We start from the raw sequence: 27459 nt of genomic DNA on the forward strand, positions 1-27459 counted from the left end.
GAGCCCCGAGAGGGAGACCGTGTGTGGCAGGCGGGAAGGTGGGGCACGGCGTGTGGTGTGGCCGGGGGAGCTGCGTCCACCGCCCCGAGGACAGCGTGCAGGCCCCGCCTGCGCTCCTCCAGGAGCGGGCTGGAGCACTGCCCTGGGAGGGAGGAGAGTGAGCAGGAGGAAGGGCCCGCCGGCGCCCAGTGCCCAGAAGGGCGGGGGCGGCAGCTCCGCTGTGCGCATTGCTGTTCCCTGAGCCCGTGTGGACGCGCGTTCTCCGTCTTCACCTGCCCGCTCGCCATGCTGGCTCCGCCGCGGAGCCCCGCACAGAGCGGGCGTTCTGTAAGCGCTGGCCGGACGCAGGACGTCCTGGGGGGGAAGGGTCTGAGGATCCCTGTGCCCGCAGGGCTCGAGCCCGGTGGGAGGCGGACAGCTCGGGAGGCGGTAGGGGCTGCTGGAGGCACGGCGAGAGGTACTTACTTTGGTCCTACACGAGGTGCCAGCGAGGGCTGACAGCCACGCAGGCCTTGTTGCCACACGTGTGCACTGTAATGACCCGCCGTTGGAGCGCAAGTGCCCCTGCCACCTGACCAACGGCTGGAAGTACCAGAAAGACGGTGGGGGACAGCCACGGGGAAAGGGGAAGGTGCTGAGAGAGGGGCGGCGCGGTTCTCGAATGGGGGATTGGTTCCCCGGGTAACAGCACGGTAGGGAGCTCTGGCAAGCGGCGAAGCAGCGTCGTTCGAGAGCGGGCACCACGGATGAGAGCGTGCAGGTGCGGTAAGGGGGCAGGTCGGGGCAAAGGTCAGCGACTGGAGCCCGTTCCCTGCTTAGGCCAGAGCGGAGCCGAGGGGAAATGTTCCCCGTCCTCGCTGCATTGTGAAGGGACTGTGCCGAGAGCCACGGGTGGATGGCAGCCCCCGCCGATGCATGCTGGCTGCCCCTTCGGGAGGACGTCAGCAGGCCCCCGGTCACTGCCCAGCAGCAGTGTGCCCCTGAAGCCTGAACGTGGATCCAGAGCGGCCCCCAAGGCACCCGGGACCGGCCTGGTCTTGTGCGGTAACCCTTGGTGAGTCCCTGACCCGTGGCTGTGCTTCCTGCGTCCACCAGGTGTCCCTTCGCACACTCGCCAGGCAACGGCAGGTGGAACCCGCCCTGGTCACCATCAGACGGCGTTCCATCGAGGACTGAGTTCCTGAAGTCCCCGGCTCTGGTGTGTGGTCAGTGACTAGGGCACAGCAAGCAGTGATTCTCGGGGACAGAGTGTTGTCATCAAGAGGCGCTACCAGGTTCTGAGTGCGTCCGGGGTCTTTGTCAGCCAGGCGATGACTTAAGCGGTTGCGTAGACTGAAAGTAAGTGGACGTGTGCCACCAGCACTGTGCTTCCTGGAGATGGACAGGCGCCTCTGAAGATGGAGCTGGCGGGCATGGACGGGCTGTAGGGATTCGTTTGGTGACAACCGTTAATCGCTGGCGGGCAGTTATGCCTGAAAAGCTAACAAGGCACAGTGGTTATGCCGCGTCTTGGCCCCAGCTGCAGCCAGGGTTTAACCAGATCTTTGCCAGCCTGCCGTGGAAGGGCCAGGGAGTTAAGTGGTGCGGGCTCTGCCGGCCAGGCGGTTTCTGTCTCAACCGCTCGTTGCTGATGGTGCGACACAAAGGCAGCCCTCAAGTAAGCAGACACAGAAATGTGGGTTTTGTTTCAGTTCCCCATCGTGAAGTACTATTCCATTGACTTTTCTCAACTATTCAGAAGCTTTGGGTTTAGAAGCTTTGCCATTTTTAGCTTTGGGTCCTACAAATAGCAACCAGATTTGGCCCTGAGGTCATCGTCAGCTGATTCCTGTTCTAAGATGCAAAGTAGTAAGGAAACTTCTGAGAAGTAACTTTTGACTGCGATTTTTCCTTCCACAGGAGTTCGTTTCTGCGTCTGGTAGTTCGGTCTTTAAACACTTTAATGTTCCAACTTCTCTGTTGTTCCCTTATCAATAAATATCTGAGCACCAACCATTTGAAGTTGCGGGGTAAAGCGAAGGGAGCCCCATCGTTCTCCCAGGTTTGAGGTCTGGCAGAGGCTGAGAGGCAGCTGGTCGGAGACTGAGATGTAGTCTTGGCTGCACACAGAGGGGATCACGTGAGCTTTACTGTCTCCAAACCAAGGGGTAAGACGAGATGATCGCCAAGGTCTGAGTTGCCCCACGTACACTGTTCTTTAAACTGATTTTCTAGCTGAAATGTGGGCATGAAGTTGAGCACTCATTTAACCTTGTTTCCTTGCCATAAACAGCTAGTTCTTGTAACAAACCTGCGTCCAGACGTGAGAACCCCCCTGGGGAGCTGGACCTGCTCAGAGAGGAAGTGACTTATTTCTCAAAGTAAACCCAGAAGGTAACTGAAGACATGCTTTGGGTTGTTTGGGGCATTGTTTTTGTTTTTGTGTTTTAGATTTTTTTGTTTTTTCGCTTGTGCAGTGGTTGCACAAGGGTGAATGTGTCAGGTCGATGGGGTCTTGGTGGGTAAAGGAGTCAGGACCAACACGTGGTTGTCACTTTCCCAGTCAACACTCTTCCCTTAACTTAGGAGTAAGGGTGTTGGGGGTCCTGTACCGAACAGAATATTCCAGGGCTCCAATTTCCTAAACTGCAACAAAATCCCCCCAAATGTCAAGATTCTTTTTAAACAGCAGAGTTCAGAATTGCTCTTAGTACCTAACTGATAATCTAGCAGCAGAGGCAACCATATTTGCTGTTGGTCCTTGACTCTGTCACCTGTTTAAGGACCTGTGGAGAGGCACTTAGGGAGATCTTTAAAGAGACCCCATGATCCTTTGTAATGTGAATAGTGAAACTCTCCATTTGGTTAGTTTAAAGTTAAAGTCAAATAATCAGGTATTCATATGTTAAAGATTCTGTGTAAAAGGATCCTGCGAAAGCATGACCTGTGGGAAATGATTTTTTGCAAATGGCTTCTTTTCCCCCGTTGCTGCCTCTTTGTTTCTTCCAGCCTGTCCTTCCAGATCTCTGTCTGACACAGGTACTCAGTTCAGCTCAGCCATGGGCTTGATGGCCCCTTGGTGTTCAGAGAATGAGGTCAGTGGGTCTAATGGCCTTTAAGGAGTTCCTACCATGTTCAGAGCACTTAAGTGAGTATAGAAACGGAGTTCCAGGAGGCACAAAGTTGCCGACGACAACAGTCTAATTAGGGAAATAAAGCTGGAAAGCAAGAAATGGACTGGTACGTTATGTGTGCCTGCGTGAAGACCTCCGCTAGGAACGATGCCATCAGGGAAGGAGAAAGAAGAGACAAAGATCACCGTCATCTGCCATCAGTATCCCACCATTTACCACGTGGGCTAGTAGGAAAGCCTAAATTTTCATTTTTGAGAAAACGTAACTTTTAAAACTTTGGTATTTTTAAATTATAGTTGACCCATAATGTTACATTAGTTTCAGGTGCACAGCACAGTGATTTGACAATTGTGTACGTACACAGTGTTCACCACAGTAAGTATAGTTACGGTTATCAAACAGAGTTATTATATTCTTGGTTATATTCCCTGTGTTGTACTTTTCTTTTTCATTCCCCTGATTGGTGTGTTTTATAACTGGACATTTGTATCTCTCAGTTGTCTTCATCTATTTTTACCCACCACCCCCCCCCCCCCACCCTTCTGGAAACCACAGGTTCTCTGTATTTGTGAGTCTGTTTCTGTTTTTGTTTATTCATTTGTTTTGTTTATTAGATTCAGCATATAAATGAAATTGTATAGTATTTGTTTAGATCATTTCACTTGGCAGAATACCCTCTACATCCGTTCCCACTGTCACAAATGGCAAGATCTCTTTTGTGTGTGTGTGTGTGTGTGTGTGTGTGTGTGTGTGTGTGTGGCTGAGTAATATTCCTCTGTGTGTGGGGGGCGAGGGCATCTTAATCCATTCATCTGTTTGTGGACACTTAACACTGCATCCATACCCAATACTGCAGTAAACATAAGATGCATATATCTTTTTGTCCTAGCATTATTGTTTTCTTTGAGTAAGTAACCAGTAATGGAAAAGCTAGATCATTTGGTGTTTCTATTTTTAATATTTTGAGGAACCTCAGTAGTGTTTTCCACAGTTGCACAAATTTACATTCCTGCCAACAGTGCATGAGGGTTCCCTTTTCTCCAAATCCTCACCAATGTTTGTTATTTCTTGTCTTTTTGATACTATCTATTCTGATAGGTGTAAGGTGATAACTCATTGTGGTTTTGATTTGCATTTCCCTGATGATTAGTGATGATGAGCATCATTTCATGTGTTTCTAGATGTTTGTACATCTTCTTTTGAAAATAACTATTCTGGTCCTATGCCTATTTTTATTATTTTTTATTGAGTTGTAGGAGTTCTTTATATACTTTGAATATTAATCTTTTATTGGATGTATCATTTGCAGATATTGTCTCCTATTCAGTAAGGTTTATTTTTGTTTTGTTGATTTCTTCCTTTGCTGTGGAAAAGCTTTTTATTTTGGTGTAGTCTCATTTCTTTCTTTCTTTTTTTTTAACTTTTGTTTTCCTTGCCTGAGATTTGTCTATAAATATGTCACTAAGGCTGCATTGAGTTTATTTTTGTGTATGTTGTAAGAAAGAAGTCCCATTTTATAATTTTGCATGTAGCAGTCCAGTTTTCCCAACACCATTTATTAAAGAGACTGTCCTTTCTCCAATGTGTGTTTTTGCCTGCTTTCTTGTATATTAATTGACCACACTAATATGGGTTTATTTCTGGGCTCTCTATCCTGTTCACTGGTCTGTGTCTTTTTTTGTGCCAGTACTATACTGTTGGATTACTATAGCTTTGTGGTATATCCTGAAATCTGGGATTGTGATACTCCAGTTTTGTTCTTCTTTCTCAAGATGTTTGCTTAACTAGGGTCTTTTGTGTCTTACAGTTTTACAATTTTAGGATTATTTGTTCTGGTTCTGGTTGAAAGGAATTGTGTTAAATCTGTAGATTGCTCTGAGTGGTGTGGACATTTTAACAACATTAATTTTTCCAATCCGTGAGCATGATAATATCTTTCCATTTGTGTTGTCTTCATTTTCTTTCATAAATGTCAGAGTTTTCAGAGTCCAGGTCTTTCACTTCCTTGGTCAACTTTATTCCTAGGTATTTTGTTCTTTTAAAAAAAAATTTTTTTTTAATGTTTATTTCTGAGACAGAGAGAGAGACAGAGTGTGAATGGGAAAAGGGAAGAGAGAGAGGGAGACACAGAATCAGAAGCAGGATCCAGGCTCTGAGCTGTCAGCACAGAGCCCAACGCGGGGCTCAAACCCACAAACCATGAGATCATGACGTGAGCTGAAGTCGGTCGCTCAACCAACTGAGCCACCCAGGACCCCCTATTTTATTCTTTTTGGTACAACTGTAAATGGGATTGCTTTCTTAATTTTTTTCAGTTACTTTGTTACTAGTGTATAGAAACACAACAGATCTCTTTGTTACTTTTATATCCTGCAATTTCATTGAATTAATTTATTAGATCTAATAGTTTTTTTGTGGTCTTTAGGGATTTCTGAATATACATAATCTGCAAAATAGTGACAGTTTTACTTTTTTCTTTCCAGTTGGATGCCTTTCATTTCTTTTTTTAAAAAACATTATTTTCTGAGACACTTCCTGAATCTCAGAATCTGGACACTATATGATTTCTCCTTCATAAAGCCATTACTTTCAAGAGTGGGAAACATAACTGGCTTTTCTGACACAGGGAAGAGGGCAGAGACTTAGAATGCCAACACAGGAATTCATCCGAAACGGAAGATCAAAATAAGGCCATGGCCAGAGATCTAAGGAAAACAGATGTAAGTAACATGACTGATGGAAAATTTAAAGCAACAATCATTATTGATTCTCACTGGACTTGAGAAAAGAATGAAAGTCAGAAATGAAGAATGTAAAAACCGATATTGGAATCAGTCTTGATGCAATGAACACACGCTGGAAGAAGCAGAGTAATGAATTAGTGATTTAGAAGACCAAATGATAGAAGATACTGGAGCTGAACATAAGAGAATAAGAAGAATTATGCAATATAAGAATAGACTTAGGAAACTCAGTGACTCCATAAAACATAAAAACATTTATATTATAGGAGTCACAGCAGAATAGCAGATAGAAAAGGGGGCAAGAATTTATCTGAGGAAATCATAGATGAAAACTACCCTAATCTGGTAAAAGAAATAGACATTCAGATCCAGGGGGGCACAGAGAATTCCCATCAAAATCAACAAAAGCAGGCCAAGACATATTTAACTAAATTTGCAAAATATAGTGATAAAGAAAAAATCTTAAAAGCGGCAAGACAAAAGAAGTCCTTAAGTTACAAGGGAAGTCCCATAAGGCTAGTTGAAGATTTCTCAACAGAAACTTGGCAAGCCAGAGGGAGTGATATGATTGACATTCAGAGTTCTGAATGGGAAAAATCTGCAGCCAAGAATGCTCTATCCAGCAAGGCTGTCATTCAAAATAGAAGGAGAGATAAAGAGTTTCCCAGAAACAAAAACTAAAGGAGTTCATACCATAAAGGAACGAATTGATAATAATACAATAATATAGGGGACTTTTACACCCCGCATACATCAATGGACAGATATCTAAACAGAAAATCAACAATGAAACAATGGCTTTGAATGACACGCTGGGCCAGCTGGACTTAACAGGTACATTCAGAACATTCCAACCTAAAACAGCAGAATACACGTTCTTTCAGTTGCACATGGGACATTCTCCATAATCACATACTAGGTCACAAAGCAGGCCCCAACAAATACAAAAACATTAAAATCATACCATGCATATTTTCTCACCACAAGGCTGTGAAATTTGAAGTCAACCAAAAGGAAAAAAAATTGGAAAAACCACAAGTACATGAAGGTTAAACCACATGCTACTTAACAGTGATTGGGTCAACCAGGAAATTCAAGAAATTTAAAAAATATATGGAAACAAATGAAAGTGAAAACATGACCGTCCAAAACCTTTGGGATGCAGCAAAAGTGATCCTAAGGGGGAAGTATATAGCAATACAGGCCTACGTCAAGAAGCAAGGAATGTCTCCTCTTTCATTTCTGATTTTGAGTCCTCTCTCTCACTTTTGTTTTTTGATGAGTCTGGCTAGAGTTTTATCAATTTTATTTTCAGAGAACCAGCTCCTGGTTTTGTTAATCTGTTCTGTTTTTGTTTTATTTCATTTGTTACTGCTCTAATCTGTACTATTTTTGTTCTCCTTCTGGTTTTAGGTTTTGTTTGTTCTCTTGCTAACTGCTTTAGGTGTCATGTTAGGTTGTTTATTTGAGATTTTTCTTGCTTCTTGAGGTAGGCCTGTACTGCTATAGACTTCCCTCTTGGAATATCTTTTGATGCATCCCAAAGGTTTTAGACCCATGTTGTGTTCAGTTTATTTGTCTCCCTGTAGTTTTTTTATTTACTTTTTGATTTCTTGGTTGACCTGTTCATTGTATAGCATGTTATTTAACCTCTCTGCTATTGTGTTGTCTCCAGATTTTTTTCTTGTGGTCGATTTCTAGTTTTATACCACTGTGGTTGGAAAAGATGTGTGATATGACTTCTACTTTTTGAATTTGTTTAGACTGATTTGGTGGCCTAACATGTGATCTGTTCTGGAGAATGTTCCATATGAACTTGCAAAGAATGTGTATTTTGCTTCTCTGGGGTGGAATGTTCTGAATATGTCTGTAGATCCATCTGGTCCATTGTGTCACTTAAAGCCACGGTTTCCTTATTGATTTTCTCTTTCAACGGTCTACCCACTAATGTAAGTGAGGTGTTAAAGCCCCCTACTATTTTTGTATTACTATTGATAACTTTATGTTTGTTAAAGTCTATTTTGCCCCATATAAGCATTGTTACCATAGCTTTCTTTTAACTTCCATTTGTATGATAAACATTTTGCCATCCCTTCACTTTCAATGTTCATGTGTCTTTAGTTCTGAAATTAGTCTCTTAGCAGCAGCATATAGATGGGTCTTGCTTTTTTATCCATTCAGTCATCTATGTCTTTTGATTGGAGCATTTAGTCCCTTTAAATTAATTGATAGATACATACTTATTGCCATTTTGTTACTTGTTTGGGGGTTATTTTTGTAGTTCTTCTCTGTTTCTTTTTCTGTCTTTTGTTTGATTGCTTTCTTTGATGATATTCTTGCGTCCCTTTTCCTTTAATTTTTGCATATATACCATAGGTTTTTGATTTGTGGTCACCATTAGCTTTTTATGTAACATCTTATGCATATAATGTCTCTGTTAAGCTGATGGTCACTCAAGTTTGAACCTATTCTAAAAGCACTAAACTTTTACTCCCCACCCCTGTGTTTTATGTATATGCTAGCATACTTTACATCCTTATATTTTGTGAATCCCTTGACTGAGTTTTGTAGATATACTTGATTTTACTGCTTTTATGCTTTAACCTCCACACATTCTGGGGTTTTTGGTTTTGTTTTGTTGGGTTTTGGTTTTGTTCTGTTCTGTTTTAGAGACAGAGCACATAAGCAGTAGAGGGAGAAAGGAAGAATCTTAAATAGGCTGCACACCCAGCATGGAGCCCAACATGGGGCTCCATCTCAGGACCCTGAGATCATGACCTGAGCCAAATCAAGAGTTGGATGCTTAACTGAGTCACCCTGGCACCCCTAACCCCCATATGTTTTACAGGAGATTAATCTACTACTTTTATTTTATTTATATGTACCTGTGAAATTTTTCTTCTTTTCTTGGGCTGCCTTGGGCTTGTAGTGGGTTAGGCCAGATGTCTGGCAGAGATGCAGTGGCACTGAACTGCAGGGTGGCCACCCTGTGTTATCCCCTGAGGGGCTTGTCTGCCCCCAACCCACTGGTATGGCTGCCGTTGAAGTGGTATGTGTGTTTAGCTCTTTGTCTCCCCAGAGAAGGAGTCATTTTGGGGTGGTCCTGGCCACTTTCAGGGCTTGTGGTGCTCCTTTAAATGGACACCTACTGAGTGGGACAGGTTGAATGGGGTGGATCCACAGAAGAATGCTGGGGCAGGGCACACTCTTAGCAAAGCTAGTTGGAGGGTATTGGTGCTGGTTCCTGCAGATGTCCATGTGTTGAGGCTGGAGTGGAGCGAAATGTAAATGTCACCCAACAGCTCTTTCATTCTTGGAGAAATCTAGAGATCCATGCCCTTCCTGTGTACAATCTGAGATTAGTAAATAAATCATCCTATGTACCCCAGGGGGTTTTCATACTGCTGCTCCTATGCTGTAGCTCAGTGGGGTTGTTTGTTGTGCTTTCTCTAAGTGCAGGAACTCCATGTCCTCCTGCTTGCTCGCTCGCTTGTTCACTCGCTCGCTCGCTCACTCACTCTCTCTCCCAGAGCCAAGCCCACTGAATTTTAAAGTTCCCAATGTTAAGCCCCACTGATTTAAAAAAAAAAAAAACAAAAAACAAAAAAACAACCTCATGAAGTTAAGCCTCTCTGGTCTTCTAAGCTCTGATGTAGATTCATCTTCCTAGTGTGGGTCCCCTGTGCCTGCAGTGGACAGTGTGGGGTCTGCTTGTCTCCTCTCTCCATGCCTGCAGTGTCCCTCCCTCCTATGGACAGTCCTTCGGGTCATTTTGGTTCCAAACCATGTCCTCTCCCCTTTTTACCCTCTTTGTTATAGCCTCTTCTGTACATTTACTTGGGGAGAGTCTGTTCTGCCAGTCTTTAGGTGGTTTTCTGGGTGATTTACACTGATGTGAGTGTTATCAGGGTTTGTCTGTGGGATGAGATAAGCTTAGGATCCTCCTGCTCCACCATGTTCCCTGGAAGCTTTACCTTTTATTTCTTTTTTCTTGTCTGATTGCTGTGGCTAGGACTTCCAGTACTGTGTTAAATAGAAGTGGTGAGAATAGACATCCTTGTCTTGTTCCTGATCGTAGAGGAAAATGTTTTAGTTTTTCACTACTGAATATGATGTTAGCTGTGGGTTTATCGTATATGATGTTTATTATGTTGCGATATGTTTCCACTAAACCTACTTTGTTGACCATTCATATCATGAATGGATATTGAGTTTTGTCAAATGCTTTCTCTTCGTCTGTTGATGAACACAAGGAGAACATATGCTCAAAGCCGCTGGCTTGGAAAATGAGAGGGGCCAAATGTCATGAATTCTTGCAATTGGTGGGACTTAAAGCCTGGAGTTTTAAAGGTCAGCTGGCTTGGCTGGGATAGATCCCAGAGGGCACTGCCCTGCTCCTAGAGAGAAGGCAGGCCAACAGCCCTGGCAGGGAGCTTGGAAATAGTGATCTGAAGAACACCTGTTCTTCAGCACACGGGGGGTGAGAATTATGTACTCTTGCTTTTGTCTTGTTTTGTGTGTATTGTTTTGTGCTAGTGCTAGAGACATTAGCAGCAGCCATGTTTGCTATCTCATTCTGCTGTGCAGATTCCAGCACTGGTGGCCACCATTTTGGGATCCTTCCTCTAAGCTGCTAATCCCAGGGGTCCCTGCCCTGCTGAGAGTCCCCCACAGTCCTATGCTTTCACTGGGCCTTATACCTAACAGTGTGATAACCCTGTCCAGTAGTTCCCCAGCAGTAGTCATGGCCCTGCCACAACAGGAGGCACATATAGCCCACACACAGGACACCTCTGGAGCACCTGGCTGTGGTGTCCAGGAATTATTGCACTTCTACATCCCAGAGGATGTCTCCTGCATAAATCCACTGTCTTCAAGATTGGGAGACATAGCTGTACTACCTAGTACATAGAAACAAACACAAAGAGTCAGACAAAATGAGGAGACTGAGGAATAGATTCTAAATGAAAGAATAAGACAAAAACCTCAGGAAAAGAACTAAACAAAATGGAGATAAGCAATCTACTCAATAAAGGATTCAAAGTAATGGTCATAAAGATATTTACCAAACTGAGAAGAGTGGTTTATAAGCACAGTGAGAAGTTACACAAAGATAAAGAAATATAAGGAAGTACCAATCTAAGCTGAAGAATACAAAAACAGAAATTAAAAATGCTCTTGGGAGAAAAAAACAGTAGATTATATGATACAGAATAATGGATCCATTATCTGGAAGATAGGGTAGTGGAAATCACCCAAATTGAACAGCAAAAAGAAAAAAAAAAACTAAAAGATATGATAGTTTGAGGGACCTCTGGGATGTATCAAGGATATTAACATTCTCATTATAGGGGTCCCAGAAGGAGAAGAGAGAGAAATGGGCAGAAAACTTATTTGAAGAAATAATAGCTAAGATATTCCCTAACCTGAGAAGGGAAAATTTCATGAAGGAAACAGATATCCAGGTCCAGGAGGCACAGATAAACCCAAAGCAGTCAACATCAAGACACATTATAATTAAAATGCCAAAAATTAGAGGATCTTAAAAGCAGCAAGAGAAAAGCAATTAGTTACATATAAGGGGATTCCCATAAGACCATCAGCTGATTTTCCAGCAGAAACTTTGCAAGCCAGAAGTGAGTGGCACAATAAATTCAGAGTGCTAAAAGGAAAAAAAAAAAAACAAAAAAAACCAAAAAAAACCAACTTAAAACCAAGGATATACTTCCCAGCAAGGTTGTCATTCAGAATTGAAGGAGAGAGAAAGAGTTTCCCAGACAAGTAAAAACTGAAGGAACTCCATCACCACTACACTGGCTTTACAATAAATATTAATGGGAATTCTTTAAACAGAAATGAAAAGGTCATAACTAGAAGTAAGAAAATATATGAGAGAAATAATCTCACTGGTTATAATGCAAACATATAGAAAACATAGCGGATAGACAACTTATAAAGCTAGTATGATGGTTAAAAGACAAATTTAGCAAGATCAACTAAACCTACAATAATTAGTTAAGGCACACAATAAATAAAAAGATGTAAAAATATGATGTCAAAAGCATAAACATGGGTTGGGGATAAAAATGTAGTGATTTTTAGGATGCATTCAAACTTAAATGACTACCGACTTAAAATAGACTGCTGTGTATATAGGTTACTATCTATGAACCTCATGATAACCACAAATCAGAAACCTATAATAGATATACAAAAAATAAGAGCATTGGACCCACATATAACAGTAACTAAAGAAAGTTATAGGGTCTCTAAGGAAAGGAACAAGAGAGGAAGAAAAGAACAGAAGAACTATAAAAACAACCAGAAAATAATTAACAAAATGGTAACAAATGAATACCTATCACTATTTAAGTGTTTATTTGTTAATGTTTGAGAGAAAGAGGGAGCACAGGGGAGGGGCACAGAGAGAGGGAGAGAGAGAATCCCAAGCAGGCTCCACACTGATAGTGTGGAGCCTGACGTGGAGCTCAATCTCACGAACTCTCAGAGCATGACCTGAGCCAAAATCAAGAGCTGGACACTCAACCTACTGACCCACCCAGGTGCCCCAATCGCTGTTTACTTTAAATGTAAACCTACTAAATGCTCCAACCAGAAGACATAGCTGGCAGAATGGACTTAAAAAAAATTAAAGATCACCAAATACTGCCTACAAGAGATGCACTTTACCTACAGATACATACAGACTGAAATTTAAGTGATGGAAAAATATACTTCATGCAAACAAACTGAAAGAAAGCTGGAGTAGCAATATTTATATTAGGGTAAATAGACTTTAACACAAAAGCTGTAACAAGAGACAGAGAAGGAGATTCCATGATGATAAAAGTGATCAATCCAACAAAAAGATATTAATACTTGTAAATATTTATGCACCCCACATAGAACCACCTAAATATATAAAGCAAATTATTAACAGAAGCAAAGGGAGAAATTGACAGTAATATAATAACAGTAGGGGACTTTACATGAATAGGTAGATCATCCAAGCAGAAAATTAACAAGAAGCATGGGCTTTAACCACACGTTAGACAAGATGGACTTAATATAAACAACAGTCTATCCAAAAATAGCAGAGTAGACATTCTTCTCAAGTGCACATGGAACATTTTCTGGGATAGATCACGTTAGGTCACACACAAAACTCAGTAAGTTTAAGGAGACTGAAATCATATCAGGACTCTTTCCCAACCACAATGGTAGGAAACTAGAAGTCAACTACAAGAAGAAAATTGAAAACACACACACATACGTGAAAGCCAAACAACATGGTAGTAAACAACCAGTGGATCAGTGAATAAATCAAAGAAGAAATTTGGTGAGGTATTTTGTGAAATAAATATGAAAACACAATGCTCCAAAACCTAGGGGATACAGCAAAAGTAGTTCTAAGAGGGAAGTTTATACAAGCTCACTTCAGGACACAAGAAAACAATCTAACTTTACTAAAGAACTAGAAAAAAACAAATAAAACCTTAAGTTAGTAGAAAGAAAACAATAATAAAGATCAGAGCAGAAGTAAATGTAGTAAAGACTAAAAAACAACCTAAAATATTAAGGAAACTAACAGGTTTTTTTTAAAGATAAACAAACTTGATAAACCATTAACAGGACTCCTCAAGAAAAAGAAGGTCCAAATACATACAATAAGAAATGAAAGAGAAGTTACAAAAATGCCACACAAATACAAAGGATCTTAAAAGACAACTATGAACAGTTATATGCAAACAGATTGGACAACCTAGAAGAAACGAATAAACTCCTAGAAACGTACAATTTTCATAGATTGAATCAGGAAGAAATAGAAAATCTGAACAGACTGATTACTAGTAATGAAATTAAACCAGTACTCTAAAGACTCCCAACAGACAAAAGCCTAGGACCAGATGGCTTCACAGGTCAGTTACCAAACATTTTTTTTTATTCAAGTATAATTAACATACAGTGTAATATTAGTTTCAGGTGTAGAATATAGTGATCCAACAATTCTATACATCACCCTGTGGTCATCACAACAAGTGCACTCCCTAATCCCAGTTACCTGTTTTACCCACCCCTTGCCTAACTCCCCTCTGGTAACCCATCAGTTCTCAATAGTTAGGAGTCTGTTTCTTGGCTTGCTCTCTCTTTTTATCCCTTGCTCATTTGTTTTGATTCTTAGATTCCATGTAAGTTCTACCAAACATTTAAAGAAGAGTTAATACCTAGTCTTCTCAAACTATTCCAAAAATTGAAGAGGAAGGAATGGTTCCTAGCTCATCCTGCAAGGCTAGCATTATCCTGATGCCTAAACCAGACAAAGCCACGGAAGGAAGGAAGGAAAGGAGGGAGGGAGGGAGGAAAGAAGGAAAGAAGGGAGGGTAAAAGAGAGAGAAAGAGAAAGAGAGAAAAAGGGAGGGTGGGAGGGAAAGGAAGGAAGGAAGGAGGGAAGGAGAGAGAGAAAGAAGAGAAAGGGAAGAAAGAAAATTACAGGCCAGTATCGCTGATGAACATAGATGCAGAAATCTTTACCACAATATTAGCAAATTGACCTCAACAATACATTAAAAGGATCGCACATCCTCATCAAGTGGGATGTCTTTCAGGAATTCAAGGATGATTTAGTATCTGCAGATCAACCAACATGATATACCATGTGAATAACACAAGGATAAAAAATCGTGATTATTTCAACAGATGCAGAAAAAGCATTTGACAAAAGTCAACATACATTTATGTGAAAAACTCTCAACAAAGTAGGTGTAGAATGTTCTTCAAAATAATAAAGGCCATATATGACAGACCCACAGATAACATCATATTCAACAGTGAAAAGTTGAAAGCTCTTCCTCTAAGATCAGGAACAAGACAAGGATGCCCACTCTTGCCACTTCAATTCAACATTATTGGAAGTCTTAGCCACATTAATTAGGCAAGAAAAGAAATGACATCCATATTGTAAAGGAACAAGTAAAATTTTCACTATTCTCAGATAACATGATACTATATATTGAAAACCCTAAAGCCTCCACCAAAAACTATTAGAACTGATAAATGAATTCAGTAAAGGTGCATGATACAAAATAAATATATAGCAGCAGTTTCTTGCATATCTGTACACTGCTAACAAAGTAGCAGAAAGAGAAATTAGAAACTATCCCAATTTGTTGTTGCATCAAAAAAAAAAAAAAAAAAAAAAACCTAGGGATAAATTTAACCAGAGAGGTTAAAGATCTGCATGCTAAAATAAAAAAAAAAAATGTAAGATACTGAATAAAGAAATTGAAGATGACACAAATAAATAGAAAAATACATCATGCTCATGAATTGGAGGAATTAATACTGTTAAAATGCCCATATTACCCCAAACAATCTACAGGTTCAGTGCAATCTGTATCAAAATACAAAGGCATTTTTCACAGAACTAGAACAAAGAATCCTAAAATTTGTGTGGAACCACAAAAGACCCTGAACAACTAGAATAACCTAGAGAAAAAAAGAACAAAGCTGGAGGCATCATACCAGATTTTAAAGTAAACTACAAAGCTATTGTAGTCAAAACAGTATTGATATTGGCACAAAAATAGACACATAGATCAATGAACAGAAAGCCCATAAATGAATCTATGCTTATATGGTCAATTAACAATAAAGGAGACAAGAATATGCAATAGAGAAAAGTCAGTCTCTTCAATGGATGATGTTCAGAAAATTGGATAGCTACATGCAAAAGAATGAAATTGGATGACTTTCTTGCACCGTTTACAAAAATAAAAATGGAATGGAGACTTAGGTGTAAGACCCAGAATCATAAAATTCCCATAGAAACATAGGCAGTATTTGACATTGGTCTTAGTGATATTTTTTGGAGCTGTCTCCTCAGGCAACTAGAACAAAAGCAAAAATAAACAAATGGGACTACATCAAACTAAAAAACTTTTGCACCGCGAAGGAAACCATCAGCAAAACAAAAAGACAACCTTACTGAATGGGAGAAAATATTCTCAAATGATCCAATAAGGGGTTAATACATCCAGTAAAGGATTAACATCCAAATACACAAAGATCTCCAACCCAATACAAGAAACAATGTGATTAACAAGTGGGTGCGGGAACTGAATAGACAGTTTTTCAGAGAATATATACTGATGGCCAGTAGGCACATGAAAACATGCTCAACATCACTGATCAGCAGGCAAGTACAAATCAAAACCACACTGAGATACCACCTCACACCTGTCAGAATGGCTATAAACAAGAAATAACAAGTGTTGGCAAGGATGTGGAGAAAAGGTAACTTTGCACACTGTTGGTGGAAATGGTAAATTAGTTCAGCCACTGTGGAGAACAGATGTTCATCAAAAAGCTAAAAGTAGAAATATCATCTGAACCAATATTCTTTTAGGTTTTTATCTGAAGAAAATGAAAACACTAATTTGAAAAGACATATGCACCCCTATGTTCACTGCAGCATTATTTACAACAGCCAAAATATGGAAGCAACCTAAATGCTTATTGATAGAATGGATAAAGAAGGAGCATTATTACCATTTGTGACAACATGGATGGACCTAAAGGGTATTCTATTAAGTGAAATAAACAGAGGAAGACAAATACAAAAACAGAGGAAGACAAATATGACCTCACCTACATGTGGTATCTAAAAACAGAAAAACAAAGAAAATAAAACTGAAACAGACTTATAAATGCAGAGAATTAAACTGTTGATTGCCAGAGGGGAGGGAAAGGGAGAAGGGGATGGAAAAACAGGTATCAGGGCTTGAGAGTTACAGTCTTCCAGTTATGAAATAAGATACAGGGAGGTTATGTACAGCATAGGGAATGTAGTCAATAATACAGTAACAATTTTTGTGACAAAAGTTAGCTAGATCTATTGTAATGACCAGCATACTGTACATAAATATTGAATATACCTGAAACTGATACAATATTTCATGTGAACTATTCATTATTAAAAATAATTGTTGCCAACCCAGCAATTGCACTGTTAGGTTTTTATCCAAAGGATACAGAAATGCTGATTCAAAGGGGCACATGCACCCCAATGTTTATAGCAGCACTACTGACAATAGCCAAAGCATGGAAAGAGCCCTAATGTCCATCAACTGACGAATAGATAAAAAAGATGTGGTATATATATATACACAACGGAATACTACTCAGCAATCAAAAAGAAGGAAATCTTGCCATTTGCAATTATGTGGATGCAACTAGAATATATTATGAATCTATATATATGTATTCTTAGAATATACATGTAATATCAATATATTATGAATATATATATTCATTATGAATATGAATTCATAATATGAATATATATGAATATATATGAATATATATATATTCCTAGAATATAATATGCTAAGTGAAAGAAGTCAGAGAAAGATAAATATCATGATTTCACTCATATATGGAATTTAAGAAACAAAACAGATGAACACAGGGGAAGGGAAGGAAAAATAAGATAACAGAAAGGGAGGCAAACTATAAGAGACAAAGAACAAACTGAGGGTGCTGGCAAGGTATTGGGTGGGGGATGGGCTAGATGACTGATGGGCATTAAGGAGGGCAGTTGTTGGGATGAGCACTGGATGTTATATGTAAGTGATAAATCACTAAATTCTACTCTTGCATCATTGCGCTATATGTTAACTAACTTGGATTTTAAATAAAAATTTTAAAAAAGAATAAAATGGGATTAGATAAAATCCTTCAAAAATAATTGACTTATGGATGTAAAAAAGAGACAAAGGAACTCTAATCTCAATAGATTCTTAAAAAGGATATATGAATATCGGGTTCATCAAGGCCAATTGATTTTATATCAACACAGTATAGGAACCAGCTATGGAAGGTTCTTCATCATTGGAAGAGAACTTATTAAACTTTTACTTAATTGTAGGAAAATACACCTAATGTAACAGCCGAATTCAATCAGAAAGTACATGAGTATGCAAGCAAACTAATAAAATCTGGAGCCGATAATTATCTAAAGCTCTTAATATGACATTATGGTTTTTAACATCAATATGTTTTAAGATAAACACATCATGTTTTGAAAAGCATTGTCAGGCAGAGTTTGGCAAATGCAAATAGAAAAGAAATAATGCTATTGCCGTTAATAACAAGTTCTTACTATTCCCACAAGAAAATATTCCCATGCATGGTTTCTGCAGAGGTTATATTGTGATTTACCAATATCTAAGTTACCCTTTCATGCTAAGCTACCATATCAGAGGGCCTGCCCTTGGAGTTGTTAGAGAAGTTGAATATAAAATACCCATGGGGTGTTTCTTGTTCAACTAATCCCAACAATTCTACCCATAAATATATTTAATACCGTGGTCTTCAACAGGTATAGTCTCAGCAATATGTCACTTTTTAGGGAAAATCAAAATGTAACATTTTTGCAGGCCTTGACTAGGAAATATATTAAAACTTTTATAACCAAACCTTCTACTTTTTGTTTGCTTCACCTGAATTCTTGTGGAAATAAAGTCACAAAAATGGTCTCCATACAAATTTTAAATCTGTGGCACAACCGAATATATATTCAAGGCATCTTATTACCTGAATCAAAATGCATCCTCTTGTTTTGGCATTTTTCCAATTAGAATTCAACTAACATTTCCCTAGAAGGTGTTGTCTAAAAATGTTAAGCTTTTTTCTTGATGCCTTTTGACAATTGAGAAGGAGCAAGCCATGATAAAAAAGCTTTTGACAAAAAGAAAACACCTCAATATGAAATAAAGCTTGTGGCATGTTCAAATTGCAGTACTTGGAGAGGGAAAGAAAATTGATTAAATATTATGTAGCCTTTCAGAAAGATCTATAATCCTTAAAATTACGGTAATTGATTTTGTTTATGATTTTTTAAATTAAATATTTGGAGTTAAAAAAACAGCAACTGTTCCCTATAAATTCACTAGCAGTCTTGGTGTATGGCTTACTGGTCATGTCTATATCTGGCTTTGGGATCAGGGTAATGCTGGCCTCCTAAAATGGGCGGGGGGAGGGGGAGGTGTGGGGGTGCTCCTCTCCCTCCTCCTCCCCCCCATTAGTTTTGGTGTGTGTTGTTGTTTCCATTTTCATTTGTTTCCAGATATTCTATAGTTTTCTCTTGATTTCTTCTTTGACCTTTTGGTTGTTCCAGAGTGTGTTATTTCCAGGTATTTCTAGATTTTCCAGCTTTCTTCTTGTTGATTTTTAGTGTCATACAATTGTGGTTGGAAAAGATACCTGTTATGATTTCAGTCTTCTTAAATTTGCTAATAGTTGCTCATATGTTCTGTGCTGGAGAATATTCCATGTGTATTTGAGAAGAATGTACATTTTGCTTCTGTCGGATAGAGTGTCTGTAAATGTCTATTTGGTCCAATGTATGGCTCTAGTGTAATGTTTCCTGGTTAATCTTCTGTCTGAATGACCTATCAGTTGCTGAAAGTGAGGTATTAATTCCCCCTACCTTGACTGTGTTGTCTGTTTTCCTCAGACCTGTTACTATTTGCTTTAGTATTTGTAGGTACTGTGGTATCAGGTGCATACATATTGACCGTTGCTTTACTTTCCTGATGACTTTACTCCTTTACATATTGACCTTCATTGTCTCTTACCATTTTTTGCTTAAAGTCTCTTTTGTGTGATCTAAGGATACCCATCCCTGCTCTCTTTTGGTTTGCACTTGTATGGAGTATCTTTTTCTGTCTCTTCACTGTGAGCCTATTTGTGTCTTCAGACCTGAAGTGAATCTTTTGTAGGAAGCATGGGGTTGGGTCTTGTTTTTAAAAATTCATCCAGCCACTTTATACATTCTGATTGGCCAGTTCAATCCTTTTACATTTAGAGCTGCTATTGACATGTAAGAATTTACCAGTGCCGTCTTATTAATTATCTTCTGGTTGTTTTGTACTTCCATTGTTTCCTTTTCACTGTGCTTTTGCCGACCTTTATAAATTTGTGATTTTCTGTGGTGGTATTCCTTGTTTCCTTGTCTTTACCTTTGTGGGTTTACTTAGGTTCTTGCGTTGTGGTTACCAGGAGCCTCACATTGGACGTCTCATAGGTAAAACAGTCCACTTTAAGCAGATGCTACTTTGATTAGATACAAAAGCTTCATTTTTTTACTCTCCGTTTTCAATTTTTTTGTCATGACCTCTTTTTATATATTCAGTAACAAATTATAGTAGCTTTAGTTAGTTTTAATACTTTTTTTCCTTTGGCCTTTATGCTATAGTTCAGTGGTTAACATACCATCCTATTACACAATTACAGTTTTCTAAGTCTGACTGTATGTTTTCATATGTTTTTATGTTGTAAGTAGTATTTTTTCACTTCAGCTTGAAGAAATCCTTTCAGCATTTCTTTTATTTTTTATTGGGAGAGAGCATGCACACAAGTGGGTGAGGGGCAGAGGGGGGAGACTCTTACAGGCTCCACACCCAGCGAGGAGCCTGACACAGGCCTCAATCGATCTCACAACCCTGGGATCATGACCTGAGCTGAAATCAAGAGTCAGACGCCCACCCCAGGCATCTCAGCCTTTCAGCATTTCCTGTAAGGCAGGTCTAGTGATGAACTCCCCCTGCTTCTGTTTGTCTGGGAAGGTCTTTACTTCTCCTTCATACACGAGGGATAACTTTGCCAGCTGAAGCATTCTTGGCTGGCAGTTTTTTCTTTCAACACTTTGTATATGTCATTACACAGTCTCCTTCCTGCCCACAGGGTTTCTGCTGAGATATACACTGAGATAGCCTAAGAAGGGTTCCTTTGTAGCTTATCTTTTTTCCCCTGGCTGCTTTTATAATTCTTTCTCTGTTATATTTTTGATAGTTTCATTTTAATGTGCCTTAAAAACGTTCTTTTTGCATTGAGATATTAGGGAGATCTATTAGCCTCATGAACTTGGATGTCCAGTTCTCTCCCTGGGTTTGGGAAGTTTTCAGCTATCATTTCTTCAAATAAATTTCCTGCCCCTTCCTCCCTTGTTTCTTCTTCTGGAATTCCAATTATTCTAATATTTGTTCTTTAAAAAAATGTTTATTTATTTTTGAGAGAAAGAGCATGAGCAGGGAGGGGCAGAGAGAGAGGGAGACAGAATCTGAAGCAGGCTCCAGGCTCTAAGCTGTCAGCACAGAGTCCAATGCAGGGCTCGAACTCATGAAAGAGGAGATGGTGACCTGAGCAGATGTTGGACGCTCAACAAACTGAGCCACCCACACATCCCTAGTATTTGTTCTTCTTATTGAATCCCATAGGCACGTAGGCTTTCTTCAATCTTTTTCATTGTTTTCTGTATGCTCCGCTAATCAGGTTATTTCAAAATTCCCATCCTATAAGTCAGGTACTCTGTCTTCCATTTGCTTTACTGAAGATGTGCTCTATTGCATTTTCATTTCACTTGTGGAGTTCTTCCAAGCCACAATTTCTACTTGGTTCTTTTTTTTTTTTTTTTTTTTTTTTTTTTTTTTTTTTGTGATTCCTATCTCCTTGGGAAGTATCTTATTTTAAACTTGTGTTTTTTTTCCCATTTCACTGAATTGTCTTTCTGAGTTTTCTTGTAGCACTTAGAGCTTCCTCAAAACAGCTATTTTTTCACTTATTAGCTAGATCACAAAATTCCACGTTTTTAAGCTTGATTATTGGAGAATTAACTTTTGATGGTTTTCTTGATTTTTTTCATGTTCCTTGTATTTTTGCAATGCTGCTCTTGCATTTGAAGTAGGAGACTGCCTTCAGTAAGTTCTGGTTGTTAGTGTTGTTATTACCTGGGTTATCTCTGACTTTGGATGGTACACCTGTTCCACTCTTCTCGTTCCCTCTTGTGGCAGAATTCTTAAGCTCTATGTTGTCTTTGGTTCTTACAATTCATCTTACTGGCTACTGAAAGGAAACCGCTCTCCTGTTTTCTGGCGGGAGTGATGCTTGTGGTTTCTCCCTTGCCCCATAGCCTGGCTCTTTTCTGGTCTCAGAGCTTGCTCTGGCTGCTGAGCTCAGGAACATAAGGAGCGGCTGCAGAGCAGGGAGTCGCGTGGGTTTCCCTCTGGGGCACTGGGGGTACCCTGGGCCTGGTGCAGAGGTCCCCATGTGTGGTGCCCCCAGAGGCTACAGGTTGGACTTCCTGCTGAGTGCAGCCATCAGAAACTGCATCCACTCACTGCCCTGTGACATTCTCTGCCCCCGTCCTCCTCTCCTCCTCCTGCCAGTCACAGAGGACTGTGGGTTCTGCGGCTGAGTCCTGCAACACTGGGGTGGCCAGGCTCCCCTGGCCGTGTGCCTCCTCACCTGTGCAGAGGTCACTGCAGCCTCCAGTTAGTCCCATGCTGTCTTTCCTTGCGGGGGAGTTGGGGGCGAGGTGCAAAGCTGGGAACCAAAGTGCTTTTGGGGTTCCTGGGTGTCTGCAGTTGCTCTGTATTCTGGGGAATCTGCCCGGGTCAACACTCTCCAGGTATTGTTCTGACTGTGGCAAGAAGGGTTGGGGCAGGATCCTTGCTCCCCACTGGCTTCACTTGCTCCTCCTGCTCAGAGGGAGCTGTGTCTGCCTATTATCGGATGCACAGGTGGATGAGACTCTCTTGGGTCCTGGACACATGGTGCTAGATCCCACCGCAGCCATAAGCGCACTTTGGTTGGCAGATAGAGGTCTGATTCTTTGTCGAACATCTTACCCACCATGATGCTGACATCAGTTTAGTGTTTTTTTTTTTTTAAACATTTTATTTATTTTTGAGACAGGGAGAGACAGAGCATGAACAGGGGAGGGTCAGAGAGGGGGAGACACAGAATCGGAAACAGGCTCCAGGCTCTGAGCGGTCAGCACAGAGCCCGACGCGGGGCTCGAACTCACGAACCGCGAGATCATGACCTGAGCTGAAGTCGGCCGCTTAACCGACTGAGCCACCCAGGCGCCCCTAGTGTTCTTCCTCTTGTCCTAAACCTAACTTACCTCGTCTGTTTTTCTTTTCTCCTTCATTAACCAACCTCTCAGGTGTCGTGTTCCCAGATCTTCACTTCCTGTACCATCCCCTGTCTCCTCTAGTCACTGTGAACTTAATCCTTTGGTTATCCTCTGGTGGTTAACAGTCACCCCTCTTCCTGTCCTTTGGTGTCCGTAACCACATCAAATCTCTTTCTTCACCCAGAAGGAAAAAAAAAAAAAAACTTTTTAAAGCCCTGTAGACCCCTTCAGCAAGACTTTTTATAACTTTATGATCTTAAAAGTAATGCGCATAGTAAACATACGAAGGAGAAAAAGGAGGCATCCCCAGATCGATAGTGGTTCTTCTGTACTGCTGCTTCTCTAGCTAACTCCTCACCTAAGATTTCTAAGCCTTCCCTAATTCGTCCCCCTTCTACGTTTTGTGCTGTGTGTGTATCCTACAGTCTTGTAGTTTTTTCTTCATTGCACCTAACTCTGGTTTATAAGTAGAACGTTGTATGTATTCGATACCCCCACTAGATCAGAAACTACATGGGAACAGGAAATGTCTTTTCTCATTATTATATACTCAGCATCTAACACAGATGCTGTAGATCAAATATTTGTTACATTAATGACGTTTACATTGTGTCATCTGAGTTCCCTTAGCATTCTACACCTTTGGTTATACCCTGCCCCGTTCCTGGAAGGTAGGGCTGTTATCGTTGCACGACTTTATTAAGCCACCCACAGTCTTCAAGGGGCAGCTATCAGGAACCTGGATCTCGACTTTGAGCAATTCTGTGCCTCAGCTTTCTCTCCAGTGTGAGATTAAGAAGTTAGATTGGGTAAGAGTTTTCAAACCACCCTTTAGACCCATAGCGATTTCTAGGATGCCTTCCCAGAGCTGCCTAATTGAAATGTCACTTTAGAATGTGTTGCCTGGGTGATTTCTAAACTCTCAATCTCAGACTCTGAAACAACCAAGAACCTACCCTTAGCTCTAATTCTGGCAAAAACAGATTTTCTTGTCAGCTCCTCGGTATCACGTAGGCCTTCTAATACACATGCGCTTAGTGAAGATTGTCCACAGGTAAGGCAGTGATGGGGCACGCCCTCGGGAAGACAGAGGCCTTCCTTCAGATTGCTCTGTCCATTAAGGGTAGTCATCAGCCATCAGTCATCATTCATCAGGGAATGAAATGTGGCTAGTCCAAACGGGGATGGCTAAAGGCCTAAAATCCACAACTGGGTTTTGAACACTTAGTGCAAAACAAGCATGTAAATATCTCATTAATGGGTATAGTAAATACGGAAATATTTTGGCTATATTAGATTAAGTTGTGTTAAAACTAATGTCACCTACTTTTTTAACATGGTTATTAAATAATTTAAAATTACCTATGTGCCCGTTACAGGCTTTCATCTGACAGCATTATTTTGTGGTTTTTAGCGCAGTAGTGGTTTTGTTAATTTACGTGCCCTTCAATGTCCTACCTTTCAGCTGTGATCCCTGGGCAGCAGAATCAACATCACTTGAAGTACGAAAGTGGCACCACACCTGCTCCACCGACCCCAGATCCCCCGGGTCAGACTCTGCAGTTTAGATTCCCAGGTGATCTGCATGCACGTGGACTGTGAGACGGTCTGATTTGGGTCACAGTCACAGGACTGCTGTTGTCTCCCTGCCTGTCAGACTTCTGTCTCTCCAATCCCGTAGATCTGAGATTCTTAACCCGAGGGATCTGGATCCCTCCAGGGGTGGGGAGCCTGTACATGGGCCCCAGAAATCTGTAAAATACTAAAATTGACGCAGTCTGTTTTGTGAACACAGGTATATTTTCAAGAAAGGATGACCCCATCACTGACACCTGGGAAGTTGTGAGCAGTGCAGGTGCTGGGGCCCAGCAATGTCCTGATGAGCTCTCTTGTGATCCTCACGTCAGAAGTCTGAGAACCACTGAATTAGGTGCTGAAGGCACAGACAAGGGCCGAGCCACACTCTGCATCACGGTCTGGTCAGGAGGGTGACACCGACCTGCATGGACACAGGCATCACAGGTGGGTTTGAAGCAAGATGTGGTGAACGCTCAGCCTACAGCATAAAAAGTAAGAAAATGGGCTTTGTATGAGACCTAAAAGTTTCAAGAACTGGTCCAAGTATTTTCAGTCTTTTTGTGGACTGATAAAAGTAAACTCAAATGTGTAAGTGAATGTTTAAGACACTGTCCACAGAAAGTTGAGGTCACCAGGGGATAACCCATAGTACAGGGTTACCATGTCAGATGGCCACGTCTGCTTCGGTATAGGGGAATGCGTGAGATCAACAATGTATTAAAGCCAGTTTTTTTAAATACATTTATTAACCAATGTTAACACATTAAATGAATCTATATATTGCTAGTCAGAGCAGCTTACAAAATGCCAGAATGCATCATAGAACTGGACAGCCACAATGAGTAATTACAATGTGCATAGTGGCCAAGCTCAACACCTTGATATAGCTTTATGATTTGCAGAAAAAATTTTAATAGTGATTCCTAAAACAATCAGTTGTAATTTTACCTAAAACTTTTACAAAACCAGGCCACAATCTCTTTTTTTTAATTTTGTTTTTTTTTTTTTTTTTTAAACACACAGTTTTCACACTGTAGTAACTTGGAAATGTTGCAACCGTGTCAACGGAGACAAAAAAGCCAAAGTAACACGAATCTTACTTTCATGCAGCTATCAGGTAAATAGTACATACTCTGGAATGATTTTACACCAAAAATATTTCCACAATACTTGCTCTCATAGGGGTGGATCGAAGTTTTAAAACTTGAAAAACAATCAGAGAAGGTAAGTGTTCTCGGTTACGATCTCACTCAGACCACGGCACCGGCACCGTGGCGACGCGGACGCATCACAGTGACAGGGAGGGAACAAGATGCCCAGTCACTGCCTAATTCAGGTGCAGCAGCCTGCGTTAGCTTGTGTCACCACCTCAACAGCATCAGGACTGGATGGAGAATTCTTTCACAGAAGACTTAGTTACATTTTCATCTTTAGAGTGACCCTGACAAACCTGGAGAAAACTTTTTAAAAGGTTTTCCTCCTGATTCTTTCACTTCCATGGTGTGTAATTGCTTTAATAAATATCAAAGGTCTAAATAAATATTTACAAATTATTTCTCTAACCTTAAAAAATAACTAAATGATAGATGGGAATTTGACTTGGTCTAAGATCAGTCTTTGAAAAACATAAATGGCGAGATTTTTTTTTAAAAAAAAGGAATTTAACATTTTCCTGGCTGTATTTTATATATCTATGTATAAAAAAATCATTATTCAACTATCGATCCATTCCTATTGGTAATGCTTCTTAATCCAGACATTCCGCAAAATACAGACTTTTTACAAATCACGGCATCTTTAATACAAGAAAATTAACATGCATTATTCTTCATTCTGTGTACAGTGATGGAGTTCATTAGTAGGCAATGACCCATTACTACAAACATAACGGCCTCTGTGAAACTTAAGTGCTTTCTTTCCTTTCAGTATTAATTTACAATATACGAGGTGACACCAGATAATAGGCAATCAGATGATATTTGGGGAGGGAAGGGAAGCATTAAAGAAATTTGTATGCCTCATCTATAATTTCATGGATGGAGAAAGGTAGTTTTTGGCTTTTTATTTTTTGTTTATCTTGTTACAAGCACTCACGTTAGGACAAAGATGAAATGTGCAAACTTTAAATTTTAAATATTCATTTTCTCTAAGATCCAGCTCAGTAAAAGATTACCCCAGTTCCCTGCAATTTTAAACTACAAGATCAAAGCTAATAATTTGTTATAAAAGTTATATATTGAAAAGAAATAATGAAAAACACAATTGGGAAATATTTAAGAAAAAATACGCAGGACTAGCACCTGCTGTGTCAACCCTGTTCCCTAAATTCAATCATATACCCACTGGCATAACCAATAGATAGATAATGCCTTTAAACAGTAAATTAAGCTGAACAAAACCAGCTCAACAAGGTTAAGAAATAAATTTCACATCAAGGTAGTATGTTTTATTTCTGAAACAGTTCTGTAGTTCTTACATTCAGATCTATTTTAAATGTTTCTTTGTTAAACTCACTTGTATTCACCTGTTGTTTTTTAAAGATCTGTTGTTTAAAGGTTAAAATCTCTGTAAAACCTAAAAATGTTTTAAAATTTGCTGAAAATGCAACAAATTCTCAATTAAAATTTATTTAAAATAATACCCTCCACTGATGTTACTTTTACCCCCTGAAAAACTCCGGAGGAGCATTAACAAAAGATTTAAACTACTGTGCAAAATTTCTTCACGAAAAGTGTTTAAAGGCTGGTGCAAAATGGGAAGCAAATTCTAAACAATTTTGGCTTCTTGGAAACAAAAACCGCTTTGTCTGAGAAGAGGACTCGTCGCTGGTGCTCCGCGAGACCCGCCTTCATCTTTTCCGGCGACAGGTGCGCTTGTGCTCGGCGTGCCAGTGCTCCTGCTGGCACTTGATGGAGCAGTAGGACGTGTTCCAGCAGCAGTGGTACATGGCCTCCTCCTCACAGTTGTAGCACTGCAGACGAGAAATCAGGGCCGCGTTTAAACTGGAGAGCGGTTAACACTGGAGACCTGCGAAGCTCTGCTTTTA

At 40.2% G+C, this 27459-nt stretch overlaps 1 protein-coding gene and 1 long non-coding RNA gene across 18 annotated transcripts in view; one reads left to right on the forward strand and one right to left on the reverse strand.

Annotated features, from left to right (window-relative positions):
- Positions 1-2832: 2832 nt before the first annotated feature.
- LOC109273824 (uncharacterized) lies at positions 2833-25429 on the forward strand. 3 transcript variants are annotated; one of them, XR_008419624.1, is made up of 3 exons: positions 2833-3074; positions 24301-24411; positions 24631-25429. It is a non-coding gene; the product is annotated as an uncharacterized LOC109273824 (long non-coding RNA). The 3 variants fall into 3 exon arrangements; XR_008419623.1 differs by lacking the exon at positions 2833-3074 and adding an exon at positions 22845-23889; XR_002083297.2 differs by lacking the exon at positions 2833-3074 and having other exon boundaries at positions 24165-24411.
- ZMYND11 (zinc finger MYND-type containing 11) overlaps positions 25356-27459 on the reverse strand; it is a 133210-nt gene continuing 131106 nt past the window's right edge. For all 15 annotated transcript variants that reach the window (XM_053895531.1, XM_053895530.1, XM_053895529.1 and 12 more), the window contains one exon: positions 25356-27384. In XM_053895531.1, coding sequence (XP_053751506.1) covers positions 27262-27384 — 123 coding nt within the window. In that variant the 3' untranslated portion in view covers positions 25356-27261. The remainder of the gene's footprint in view (positions 27385-27459) is intronic.

This window comes from Panthera pardus, unplaced genomic scaffold (assembly GCF_024362965.1).
Source record: "Panthera pardus isolate Hobbes unplaced genomic scaffold, ASM2436296v1 HiC_scaffold_6, whole genome shotgun sequence".
In the NCBI taxonomy this organism is placed as follows: domain Eukaryota; kingdom Metazoa; phylum Chordata; class Mammalia; order Carnivora; family Felidae; genus Panthera; species Panthera pardus.